Consider the following 14232-nt stretch of genomic DNA (forward strand, 5'->3'; position numbering starts at 1 on the left):
TTATTGTTGACAGATGAGGACTTGAAATGGTGCCAGTCCCACAGCCCTTTTTCTAAGTGTTAGTTAATGCCTTTAGAGTTGCAGTCCTCCCCATCTGCACACCTGTGCTCAGGTGGCATGAACATCGACACTTACACCCTTTCCTCTTCAGTCCTTTGGTCTCTAGATCTTGTCATCTGATGCACTTTATCATTACAGTACCTCCTGGTGGTTCCTCTGCAGAACTCTTCATCCTTTAACACGCAGCGTTGTTGTAAAGTGCACCTGTCACATCTTCCTCTCTGGTCCTGGTGGTACTTATTCATTCATTCCCTGTGGCACCATGCCTCTCGTTAGCACTGTTTGTATCCTAGTCATCTTCCTGTTCCTACTTCCCAGCATGTTGCTTGACAGTGAGTCGAGGTTATGTAAATTTTCTAAACTGTATGGTGATAACATCTAAACACAACAGTAGAGGATTGATGAGACAAATATTAATAATTTCCCTCTTAAATGTTTATTCTTTTCCTTGGGTGCCTCACATGGTTCCCTCTTCCCTCCTCTTGGCTCACAACAAGCATATCTGCTTTCCAGACCACTGTACATTGTAACTGTCAGGGTCATCACAAGCCAGTAAGTGATGGGGTGGAGGGGGTTTTCCTCCATCCTTGCCTAGGCTTAGATGTGTGACTTGGGGGCTGTTTCTCATATGTGTGTGCTTTTGGTGTTTGGTTTTTGAAACATGGTCACACTATGTAACCCAGGATGGCCTAGAATTTGCTATGTAGAACTAGGCTGGCCTCAGATTACTGATCCTGTTGCCCGAGTCTCCCCAGTGCTGGGATTGCATAATGTGCCTTCATACCTGACTTGCATTTGCTTTTAGTAAATGATTTGTTTTCTGGATCTCAGGATTTAATTATAATTGAGTAATAATATCTGCCACATAGAGTTCTTAGGAGAATCGAATGAGTCTGTCTATGTAGATGCTTAAGAGCTTAACCCAAAGTAAGTCCCCATTAAATGAGTTACGGAATCGATTATTGTTCTTACAGCTTTACTTTTAATGTTCTGTAGAGACATGCAGTTAACCTTCCTTCCCCCAGTTTACACTGACACAGGTCATGGGGAGTAAAAGCTCTCTGGTAAGCCACACTTGATTTAAGTTTAGAAACTTGCATTTGGAGGTGGTGCTGGTAGTCACATGGTGGCAAAGTGCTTATCCAAGGCATCAGTCCTCTGCAGTTCCCAGTTACAGGTGATCAGTCATCTGGGGATTATAGAACATTATCAGAACTCTATCAGAACAACCCAGTCACAGAAGCTAGCCGCTTACAAATATTTGTTTTTGCGGTTTTTGTTGTTTTTGTTTTTTGCCTGCATGTATGTCTGTGTATAACATGCATGCAGTGCTCATGGCGGCCAGAAGAGGACATCAGGTCCCCCTGGAACTGGAGTTACAGATGGATGTCAGCCACCATATGTGTGCTGGGAATTGAAGCTGGGTCCTCTGGAAGATCAGCCAGTGCTTTAACTGCTGAGCTACTTTTAAGTTGAGATGTAATAAAATTTAGTATTTCCTTTTATTTAAGGTACAATAATATCTATAAATTTTATTATAATATTTATTTATGTATTGTGTGTTTTGTTTTTCACTCTTTTGTTATTGGGGGGGGCTGCCACCCAGTTCCCAAATAAATCACACATGGAGGTTTATACTTTCTTAGAAACACCCAGCCTTTGCTTGGCTTGTTTCTTGCCAGCTTTTCTTAAATTATCCTGACTACCTTTTGCCTCTGGCCTTTTTCCATTTCTTACTGCTGTATATCTTACTTTAACCCTTGCTCCATGGCTGGCTGGCTGGCTGGCTGGCTGGCCCCTGATGTCCTCCTCTCCTTGTCCTCTTGATTTCTCCTCCTATTTATTCTCTCTGCTTGCCATCCCTGCCTATCCCTCCTCCTGCCTAGCTCTTGGCTGTCCGTTAAGCTCTTATTCAACCCCAGGTGTTTTAAACAGGCAAAGAAATACAACTTCACAGAGTTAAACAAATGCAACATAAACAAAAGTAACATACCTTAAAATAATTTTCTGTATGTGTGTGTTTGTGTATGTGCATAGAATAATCTGTAGGAGTCAGTTCTCTTCTTCTACCGTTTGGCCTTGGAGTTGAACTTGGGTCATCAGATTTGGTAAATAAGTGTCTACCTGCTCAATCATCTCACTAACCCAGATTTACATATGCAGGGAGTGGAGGACAGGAGAAATGGATGTAACATTCTATGCAATAATCAGACAATAAATAACTGGTTATAATACTTTCAAATGGGATATTCGAGTACTTTAAGGATTACTTAAATTATCCTAACTTTTCCTGGAGAATGTAGAATTTTCATACACCTCACTATAATGGTTATAGCATAAAATGATAACTCTAGACAACAAAAACTCCACTCCACATCTGTTCATCAGAAAAGCATCGGGGTACATTCGTGAGCTTTTCATTCAGATGGATTGTTATCATTCCCATCTTTACAGGATTTAGGGTACCTAATACATTTATACTATAGCTACTCACTCACTGTCTAATCATTAAAAAAATAAGTTTACCTCTAAAGGGTTTCATGGAGGTAAAATTACTTTAAACTCAATGATACACATAGATCATTTTATCAGGTATGATATTGTAGGCTTTTTATCACTTAAAAGGTTTTTGTGTGAAAGTGTCACTCTGGAAAACTGCTTATGGTTTTTGTTCTTGTAAAGGTACATACTATTTATTGACAATGCATGTCTTGTGACAGTGAAATATGTAGTTCTTTGTCAGTGATAATTTTTAGCTGAGACTTTGCTTTATAGACTCAAATTTAAATAGACTAGAAATTGAACTAGCAAAATGGGGTGCCAAAGTTTCTATTTTCTGGTGATTCTCCTCAGAAACTAGAGATAGATAGATATGCCCTCTCTGAGAGTGATTCCTATACAGCAGTGTAAATGTCACTGTGAATAAACAATCTGTCTCTAGTTTACTTGAATCACACTTAGAATACAGAAACTGACTGCTTTGGAAGGAGTTTACATTATTTAAAGTTCATTTATATGTGTCTTGCTTTTTAAAGTTTTTTTTTCCTCTGAAAAAGGTAGATATATTTTTCCACTGAGATCCATAGTCCTCCAAAATAGACAAATTTAAGTCAGTTCAAGTGGTTCTCACACTGGCCCAGGTTTTCTGTTTCTTCAGGAGTCTCTCCTCTCTTTCCACCTTTCTCAGAAATCCCTGAAGACCTTGAAAGCAGAGGCTTCAGTGTGTGTGTGTGTGTGTGTGTGTGTGTGTGTGTGTGCGTGCGCGCGTGTGCGCGCGCGCACTCACTGATAAGCATTTTTCTTGAGCAAGTTTTCATGACCTTGAGCAAGGTTTTTCAGACATGTTCATGAATATGCTTTGCTGATATGAAATATAACATGCACTTCTCAAGCATGGTGTCACATGTCTATAGTTCTGGCACTGGGGAAACAAAGACAGGAGGACACCTAGGACTCAGTGGCCAGCTGGCCTAGCCAAACTGATAAACTTCAGGTTCACCAATAGATCTTGTCTCAAAAATTAAGGTGGAATGCAATAGAGGAAGACACCCAACACCAACCTCTGACTTCTACCCACATATGTGTACAGATACACCCACCCACCCCCACACACCCACATAAATGAAAGAGAAAATATCCCTAATTTGGGGATGAGTGAATGGTATGTATATTTGGGGTATACTTTGGGAAAATTACTTGGAAATTGCAGAACCTCAAATAGGAAAACTTAAAAATAACTCTTGACATGTAAATATGTAAAGATGTATAAAAGCTTTTAAAAGAATTACAGGGTTCTTGTGTTTTGTCTTTGTAGTAGAGTTTCTCAATAGATCATTGCATTAGAAAAGAACATGAAACACACCATCCTGAATACATACTGATGCAGCTACCAAATTATGATGTCACCTTACTTTCCCATTAATAATGTAAATATATATCTGTTTCCTTTAGTTGGATATGCCAAGTGACCAAATAAGTGCCAATCTTGAAGCAGTTATAAATGAAGTCTATAGGCACAGACCGCAAAATCTGGGTGAGTAGCTGGGTGAGGGTATACTTGCTTAAACCCCAGTGGTACTTTACAAATATAAACTATTCAGACAAAGAGTTAACATACAAGTGCTATAGCTACAGTACTTCCAGGGATTAAATAAATAAAATTTATTTTTTCCAGAGAATTCTTAATTACTAGGCAGGGGAGGAGGGGGAAGGAGAGGGACCTGGGATTGATGTGTAAATTAATCTTCTTTCTAATTAAAATTTTAAAAAATTAAAAATAAAAAGAATTCTTAATTACCTTGTTTATGAATCATAAGGTTTTAGAGAGGGACTTCTTTATCAGAAATATAGAATATACCCTCAAACCTTTGTAAATTTGCATATTATTTCTACTGTTAAATGTGTTAAGGTTCAAAGAAGACTAATTGCTTTAAAATTATAATGGTGTTTAAGAGGAAAGAAAGTCATTCATGAGCTAGTAGTTTGAAAAAAAAATCAGTTGACCTTTTTAAGGTTAATCTTTAACCAGGCATGGTGGCCCACACCTTTAATCCCAGCGCTGGCAGGAATGGAGGGGGATGGAAGGAGAAGGGGACAGAGGCAGGCAGATCTCTGTGAGTTCAAGGCCAGCCTGGTATACAGATTGAGTTCCAAGACAGGCTCCAAGCCTGTCTCAAAACAAACAAAAAGAGTAGTCTTTATTTTATAACAGAAAGTAGGTATTTTGTTATGGCAAGAGAGTCCTCTTGTAAATAGGGTGACTCTCGTGCCATGGGGAGAATCACTAACTTGAGCACTGTGGTAGCTAGAACACAAGCTACTTCTGGTGTTTTTGGCATTGCCTGTGTCCCTTCCTCACACAATCCACACTGTGGGTGACTGTCCCCATGAGGTTCCCATGCTGGGAGTTTGCAGAATTTAGTTCTATATTCAAGTTAATTAAAACACAAGTTTGAGTATTTCTGCCATCCTAGAGAATTAAGCACATTGGTGATTGAATATCTCATTTATTAATTCTTTCATCAGAATATGGCCAAAGATTCTTATGTTCCATAGGGAACTTTGATCTTCTGAGTTAGTCAGAGAATAATGGACAATAAATTCTCTTATATTTTTTATTGTTAGCCTAGCCTTTAATGGCTGAGCTATCCCTCCAGGCCTAGGACTATAAATTCTCTAAAAATTATTTTTCTTTTTTTGTCATTTTAGATGAAGCCTCTTAAACTTTGTTCTTAGAAAAAAATCTTTTAATTAGGTGATGATTTTATCAACTGTTTGGTACTCAGAGTTACCATCTGAGCTGACTGCTTTAGATAAGTATTTAGAGTGTTCCCATCAGACATAAACATCACCCTGCTCCCTTTGCTGTTGACATTGCAGTAAGTAAATACTTGTGGAAGAAAGGACTGAATTTCTAGTGAGTGTGTCATTCCCAGGATGATTCTAGTGAAGTCAGTTTGTCCAGCATAGCAGTGCAGACCTTCCTGGGGAGCATTCAAGTCGAGTCCCACAGGCTTTCCTAGGTGTTTGTGCATCTGATCCCTGGGGTCTCAGTGGGAAAGTCACAGCTGGTTCTTATCTTTGTTCTAGGCCCATTTGTGGTTCGTGCTTTCCTTCGTAGTTCAACCAGTGAAGGTTTGCTGCTGAAGACTGACTCGCTGTTGCCAAAAGAAGTTGAAACCAAAGAAGCTACCTGAAAGTGTTGTATTGTGAAATTATTGTGTGTATGGGGGGGGTGGTTAAAAAAAAGCAAAGAGAAATCTATAAAACTGTAATTTCTTGTTTGGTTCCTCATGTTTTCTTGATCAATACATTTAGAAGTAAATTTTAACACTAAAATTTTTTTTACAGTTTCAAAAATAAATGTCATTTAAAAAAATCATTTCACATTTCCTTGTTTTAATTTTCTTGTTGTTTATGTTTTTCTGCTCTTGGACCATCACATTTTCTTCCTTGGTAGAATCTAGATCTGGAAGACTTTCTAGTTTCATAGCATTCCTTAGGGAGACACACCCATCTGCAGTGGTAGCATCACCCTCATTTCCCACCAGGCTGCATCACAAACTGTTTGCATGGTAAGTGGAGGCTTGGATGTGGGGTCTAGAAGTCCAAGTTGGGAGTCTTTGTCAGTTGTTCTCCACACTGATGTTTAGACACTAAATGTGGGGCTCCCCAATTTGGCTAGACTGACTAGCCAGTGGGTTCCAGGAACCCACTTACCCCACCTTCCAAATCCCCAGTATTTTAGTAGCCTCTGGGGAACTCAAATAGCCAGGAACAACTACTGCGCCTCATAAACCTTTTTTCCCCATTGGAACATTAAAGTTTAGGCACCATTTACCAAATATAGCAGCAACAAGACAAGACACTAACAGTGATTATCTTCATTGAGTGTGTTATACCCTCCATCTCACCCTCATAGTCATAGTAGGGAAATGTAAAAGGAAACTTGTGAGGTCCAGTAAGTGGCAAATGAGATCAGTCTGCTGGACTGGACATCTTTCTGGCTCAGGCTCCAAGTGCTGGGGAGACTCTAGGGGTATGCCACACACGCAGCCTTTGGGCTTTCTTAGCCATTGTTTTAACCATCTAGCTAAGTCAATACATTTTCATGTGTTTCTAAGACAGGCTAAACTTACCTCTACAGTTTCAAATTTTTAAAGTATTGAATTAAAGCACTTAAGTTTCTTGATGCCCAGGCACTGGTGATGCGAAAGCTAAAAGAAAGATGAGGAGTGGGTTGTGAAAAATAGTACATGGTGGAGAATGCCTTTCCCATGGTTGCCAGATTCTGAAGCCCATGGATTGATGGATCATTATTTGAAATCCCCATTTATGTTTTTTTCTTATTGTTTTGATTTGTTTTTGTTTTTTAATCATATGTCTGTGCATGTGTTACTGGGGGCAGAGGTCAACAGCAGCTTCTTCCTCAGCAACTTTCTACTTTATGTTTTGAGTCAGAGTCTCAACCTAGAGTTTACAGATTCAACAGACTGGCTGGCCATCTGACCCGAGCACCCTCCTGTCTCTACCTTCCCTGGGGATTGAACCTATGTCCTCATGCTTGTACAGCAGGCACTTTCCTACCTGAGCCATCTCCCAATCCACTTTTCCATTTTTCATCATGTTTGGAATTGGACAGAAGTATTACGTGCATGCTAGGCAAGTGGTCTATTACTGAGCCCAAAGCTATTACTGTTTTATCAATTTCTCCTGCTTAATGGAGTGATAATCTTAGTACAGAAATATTTAGAACACTGATAAACACGAATCACTCATAATCCTGCTACTCAGAGATAGCCAGAATTAATCTTTCAGTGGACATTCCTTTGACATCTTCAGTTGACACAGACAGGAAAAAAACACGCACATGCACACGCACAGAGACAGGGATGTACACACATGCTGTTTTTGTTTTTTTTTTTAAAGATTTACTTAGAGTATTTTGCCTATATACATATATGCTAAGCACACCATGTACCCATGGTGGTCAGAAGTGGGCATCCGATTTCTTGTAATTGTAGTTACAGACGGTTATGGGCCACCATATGGGTGCTAGGAATTGAACCCAGGTCCTATCTAAGGGTACTCTTAACTGCTAAGCCTTCTCTCTAACCCCACATATATGCTGTTTGAAGGCAATAATTTCTTTTATTCAAATCGCATGGAAAGTGAGTAACATATTTCATAATTGTAGCGTTCCCTAAATCGCTGGGAATTAACATGGTTTCAAGGTCCCCACCCACTGGTTTTTAAAAAGTAAGATTGTAAAGTCTTACAGTAAAACTGGTGAATCCCGAACTTTGGTTTACATACGGATTACTTAGAAGGCTTACAAAGTACTGTAACTGTGTCTTTACCTGGTGGCAGCAGATTGATTCCAGAATTTAGCATTTCTCATCAGGTAGTGTGACTTTGTAATAAAAAGAAATTCTGATTTTCAGACCAACATCAGATTATTTTAAAATTACACAAATGATCCTAATTAAGGTGCCAGGTTGAAAGTCATTGTTGTATTTCACTAGCCAGTTTATAAAAGATTGCAAAAATTTGTAGCATAAATCAATATTTTAAATATTTTTTAATTTAATCTTTATCTTATTTGATGTGTATGGGTATTTTGTCTGCACTGCCAGAAGGTGTTGAAACCCTGGAAGTGGAGCTATGAATAGTCGTGAGCCATCACACCGAGTACTCTTTCTCCCAGAGCCATCTCTGCAGCCCCATGATTTCTAAAGATTCAGATAACACCTACATGCATGCCTGAACTTAGAGCCCAGAAACATTTCTAACTTTCTGGGCTAGTCCTGTCTATAAGTAATTTAAATTCTGTGCTAACCCTATTGACAAACAAGTTGTCAAATAAGACAAACAAGAGCATGACAAGATGATCACTTTCAGAACCTTGTCACAATACACCTGTCAGCAAGTTGTGTGCAGTCAAAGGTGATATAATATGACATTAATTAGTATACACAAGAGAGACAAACTTGTTAACTTGTTAACAAAACTAGACTTTTTAAATTTTTATGTCACGCAGTTGACCTTAGTATCCAGTAGGTGGCGCCAATAACCTTTGGTACAACTTTTGAATGGTTGTAGCTTTCTCACCTCATTGTAAATGAAATAGCAGAGATAATCCTGTATAGACCAGTTGGAGCTTCGTTTTAGAGTAAATGGTTTGTTAGTATTCTACTGGGATCATGCTATAGAGGTTTCTTTGGATGTATAAGTTTCTATTCATGTGTGTATTTGTGTCTGGTTATGCATTTACAGATGCCTTGCACGTACAAGTTCCCACAGAGCCAGAAGACAGCATAGGATCCCTTCAAGTTGAGGTTACAGGTGGTTGTGAGCTGTCTAACATGGGTGCTTGAAACCAAACTCGGGGCGTCTGGAAGAACAAGAAGTCTTCTTAATCACAGGGCTCTCTGTTCAGCCTCTATTTTGGAGTTTGAAAGTTATTACAGAAAATTTCAGATGTGAAAGAAACAAAATAAGGAAATGGTGAACACCCTTTGGCACATCAGCCATATTTGGCAACTCAGCATTCAACTGGTGGGCTTTCATCTACACTTTTTACCTACCCTCCTCCCTAGTTAATGGCAAATCCCATTTATCATATGACCTAAGTTTAAAAATTAGCCGAACTGTAAGTTTTTATGTTTTTGTGTAAGTTTTATGCTTTTGTGTTTCAATCTAACCATTGGGAATCATTCACATTTCTTTAATAATTATATTTTCCATATAATAATGGATAGCATAGTCTAGTACTTGGAGAACTCTGGGCATGGAAGCATAATTGGCCACAGAAGGGATGTATAAATGTTAATGTTTGAAAAAATAAGAACTTTGTATAGATATAAAGTTGTAATTTATTTCCATAAGGAATAGAAAATGTTTGAATATTCTTATATCTGAACATATGCAAAGTAAGAGAAAATAATCCTTTGGGGGTCCAGCAAGATACTCAGAGGCACTTGCTGAACATGGCCTGACAACTACTATTCAATCCTCAGAACCCACACAAAGGTGGAAGGAGACATCCAACTCCAGAGTTGTCCTCTAACACAGGAGGCAGCGGCACACACGTGTGCGCACACACACACACACACAACACACATACATACACAACACACACACATCAACACACACCACACACACCACACAATCAACACACACACACACACACACACACACACACACACACACCACACATACACACACCACACACATACACACACACACACACACACACACACACACACACACCACCACACACACACACACACCACACATACACACACAACACACACACACATAAACACACACCACACACACACCACACACACACACACCACACATACACACACAACACACACACACATAAACACACACCACACACACACACACACAACACACACACACACAACACACACACACATACAACACACACCACACACACACCACACACACACACACCACACACACACATACAACACACACCACACACACATACAATACACACCACACACACACACACACACACACACACACACACACACACACACACACACACACACACACACACGGGGGGGGGAGGGAGGAGAAGCACTTCAAATTTTGTCAAACAAGGAAAAATTTGAAGAAAGATGTAGTGTCCTGTAAATCCCAAGGCAATTTAAATTATGTTTCCTTTTTCCTTCCCCTTGTTGAAGACACAAAGGTCCTTGCACCTACAGGTCACTGTGGAAACCAGGGATGTTCGTCATGCAGGAGTGTTTCCTCAAAGAAGGAAATACATGTTTTCCTCCCAGAAGTCTTGGAGTGGATACTATCAGGGACCTGTGACCTTTGCTGTCTGTGGAGGCAGACCTCACCCACCTTCTGCTATAGAGGCAGACATCATCCAAATCATCCAGAATGTTTATCTCAGACTCCCCCTCCCGAGACCTTTATCTTTATGTCACATGTACTTTATGGCCTGTTGACTGCTATGCTGTCTCGGTCAGAGACCACACTAAATTCTAGACCCTTAAACTATAGAACCCACCCTCATAGTCACATGTACTTTGTAAAGGAGCTTCTATGTAGTCACATCTTAAGCTTTATTTTGCACCTGGAGTCAGAATGACTGTTGTCTGGTAACCTTCTTCCAAATTCTATTATGTTTAAATATGCCTACAGTAGTATGCCTTGTGTCAGACTCTACAAGTTTTGATTTAGGTTGATGACGTAACTGTGAACCCAGTTGTCATTCTCTAATCTTTGCAGTATATGTCCCTGTCTGCTGTGACATCTACAGGGACCCCCTCACTCCATATGTGGACATCTGCCCTACTGGACACTAGTACTAATTACAATACCAGTTACAATATTATGATCATGTCGGGTATAGAGGATAAAAGGAGACATCATTAGATGTCTGAAGATTCCACTTGTCCAGTGCTTCAGTCACTTTAAATTGGTAAACAAGAAGAAATCTGCGTTAAATGAAAAGTCTACATTTTGTGTATTGCCAAAGGGTAATCTTACGTGCCATAAGAAATGATAAATGATTCATATGTTGTGTTAGTAATTAAGGGGCCTGGAGTATAACGCAATGGTAGAGCGCTTGCCTAGCATGACTGAGGTATCTCCATCACTACAAAATAAGAAATAAATTGGTACATCTAAATCTCTTTCAGGAAAATATGAATAGAACACAAGACAATAATGGAAGTCATTATTACCTAAAGTTGGCATCGTAATTATGCTCACTTTAAAAGTTAAAGTATTGTTATATAAATTATGTGAACTGCAAAACTTCCAGTGTGATTATATCATTTACTTTCCTGCTGCATATGTGAATGTTTATACTTTCTTCACCTCTTTGGTTCTACTTGCCATTTTCTTTTAAGCCATTTTCTTTTGAGGAATATGACAGTGACTTTCTAAAAGATCAGCAAAAGGGGAAAACTTGGACCCACCTGTTCTTGGAATTAAGTAATTGACTCCTGTAAGTCAGTGCAATTAATACCTATATTCAAATCAAAATACTATTTGTGCACCCTCATACATATGTTACTAGCCCTTGAACAAACATTTATGGTTTTTCCAATGCATCATTTTGCTGGATGTGATTTTCACATCTCTTTGATAGCCACTTTTCTAGAGTAGACTACTAAGAAGAGCATGAGCATGTGGTGGTGGTGAAGAAAACACATTTTGGAGCCCAACTCTGTGCAGTTGTACATTGTTGTGTTACCCAGGAATGAAGTATTTTATTGGCGTATAGTATAAATTTGAAAATATGATCAAATAGAAAGTAGACAATTGGATAAATTTTCCTAAAATGGACACATGCCTACCATACAGATCCAAAAAGAGGGTAAGGTCAGCACCCCAGAAGTCCCTTTGTTCGTCTCATACAATCGATCCCAAAATTAATACTATTATGATTTCTATTTTGCTATTTTTGAACCTTGCTGAAAATATGACTGGGAGATTGACTGGGCTCGTTCACTGAATATGTCTATGAAGTACATCCATGTTGTATGCAGTTGTAATTTGTTTTGTAAAGCATCTCATGTGATTGTGTCACAAATAGCCATGCTACTGTTTGTGGTCCTGTCGACTGGTAAACTTATTCACATTATTCCCCAGCTCTTTGGGTGACTATATATGCATCACTGTTTTGATGTATACCCAAGAGTAGGTCTGTTGAATCATAAATTAGCCAGTCTTACCAAGCATAATGCTCAGAAATGTTTCAAAGTTATTGTACCAAGAGATACTCCCTGTGCTAAGTAGAGTGCTAAGTGTTCCTTTTCCTTACCAATAACTTAAAAACATTTAAAAAAACAATTTTGCTGAATGTATCATTATTTACAAAGTTTTAGAGAACTCTAAAATCCTGTTAGGGCAGCAGTTAGGAACTCATGCTCACTGATTAAAATTGTAGCATGATAATCTGGAATTTAAGAGAAGTCAAAAGAATAAAGTTTCCTTTAAGAAACGGAAAGCACTGAGACAGGAACTTTCTCACTCCAGCGAGTTACTGAGTTCCTGGAGGGAGGATTTGTCTTGATTACTCTGTAGAATAAAGGACCCTTTGTCAAGTTGCTTGGGGAAGTAAGACTCTAGGATATTTGTATTTACATTCTAATATTTGATAAAATCAGATCCACAATCTTTTAAAATTTGTTTCCAATGTATTTTGCAATTTCAGATATTACTGCTTTTAATCTAGGATGGGAACTGCAAGCTCATGGTTAATACTCTATCAACCTGCATTTCCAGCAAGGCATATGTCTTGCTGTGCGAGGCAGAGTCATCTGTGAGCCTTTCATTTTCTTCGTCAGCCTGGTTGGAGCTTGAATGACCTAGGAGACACACCTTGATGTATCTTCTAGGATGTTTCCAGAGAAGCTTAGCTGAGGCGAGGTGAGAAGATTTGCCTGAGTATGCTGAATCAGCATATTGCATAGGCTGGGCTCCAGGACTGAACAAAAAGTAAAGAAGTAGAAACGAACCTGAGTGTCAATATTCCTCCAACTTTGCTTCCTGACTGCTGACTCAGTGTGACCAGTTCGCCTCACGTTCCCACCACAGCTAGAGCTACTTTCGCCGCCATGATAGAGTGTACCCTCAAACCTATCTTCCAAAATGAGCCCTTCTTTAAATTGCTTGTTATCTGGCAGCACATCACCACCACACAACATAGTAGCTAGCGCATCTCCCTACAGATATCTATGAAGTCAAAGGTTCTTTTATGCTATTTTTTAAATGACTCATATTCTCATAAATTCATAGAGCACAGAGTGACAGTTTAACATGATAGTTAATATACAGGGTGATTTTTTTTTTCTGAGTGCTCCACATAGTCGTACTGTTGATTAGAAGCATGACAGAAGATGAGAACATTTTTTCAGCCTGTACTTCAAAGTACAGGGTAATTTGCCAAGTCTTACAATTTTCTCGAGTATTGCCATTGTTGGTTGTCTCCAAATTAGACTGACCAAAAGATGGCTCATTCTCAGGAAGCTATAATTTAAATCTATTACTTAGTCACACCAAGGAGCTGGCTGACTTTCAGTTTTGCTTTAATTTGCTTTTAACTTTTCCATATTTTTTAAATTTATAATTATTTTTAAATTTTAGATTAGGCAGAGTTCTCAGAAGTTTGCTTCTGTTTCCTGGATTAAAGTAATTTAGAGGAAGCTAGTTGGTAGAGGAAAAGAGAAGATACAGGTTCCAGGGTAAGCCTGATGTTGGTGGGTTCAGGGCTAGCTAGGGTGGAGCCTAACAGGGGCTATGATGTACTGAAGTGTATTGCTTATGATATGTGTCATGGACAATAGCTTGTCAGTTGAAGTTCCAGCTAACAGAATTTATGAGTAATTGAAAAATAGCATTTTTTCAAAGTGAAAACTGAACAACAACTTAAAAAAATTGAGTCCCTTACTGAAATAAAGCCGATGATTAGTTCCTTAAAAAGAATAAAAACCTGGGAGGAATTGTCTTCATGTTTCTATTGCTGTGAAGAGACACCATGACTGGGGCTGGCTTTCAGTTCAGAGGTTTAGTTCATTATCATCATGGTGGGACCTGGCAGTATGCAGGCAGACATGATGCTGGAGAAGCAGCTCAGAGTTCTACATCTTGCAAGCAACAGGAAGTGGTCTGAGTGTT

The 14232-nt window shown here is 39.0% G+C and overlaps 1 protein-coding gene across 2 annotated transcripts in view; it reads left to right on the forward strand.

Annotated features, from left to right (window-relative positions):
* Positions 1–5931, forward strand: part of LOC100760353 (39S ribosomal protein L1, mitochondrial) — a 63236-nt gene extending 57305 nt beyond the window's left edge. For both annotated transcript variants that reach the window (XM_027387674.2, XM_027387675.2), the window contains exons 8-9: positions 4012–4093; positions 5650–5931. In XM_027387674.2, coding sequence (XP_027243475.1) covers positions 4012–4093; positions 5650–5756 — 189 coding nt within the window. In that variant the 3' untranslated portion in view covers positions 5757–5931. The remainder of the gene's footprint in view (positions 1–4011; positions 4094–5649) is intronic.
* Positions 5932–14232: the final 8301 nt, after the last annotated feature.

Source organism: Cricetulus griseus (assembly GCF_003668045.3).
Source record: "Cricetulus griseus strain 17A/GY chromosome 1 unlocalized genomic scaffold, alternate assembly CriGri-PICRH-1.0 chr1_1, whole genome shotgun sequence".
NCBI classification, from domain to species: domain Eukaryota; kingdom Metazoa; phylum Chordata; class Mammalia; order Rodentia; family Cricetidae; genus Cricetulus; species Cricetulus griseus.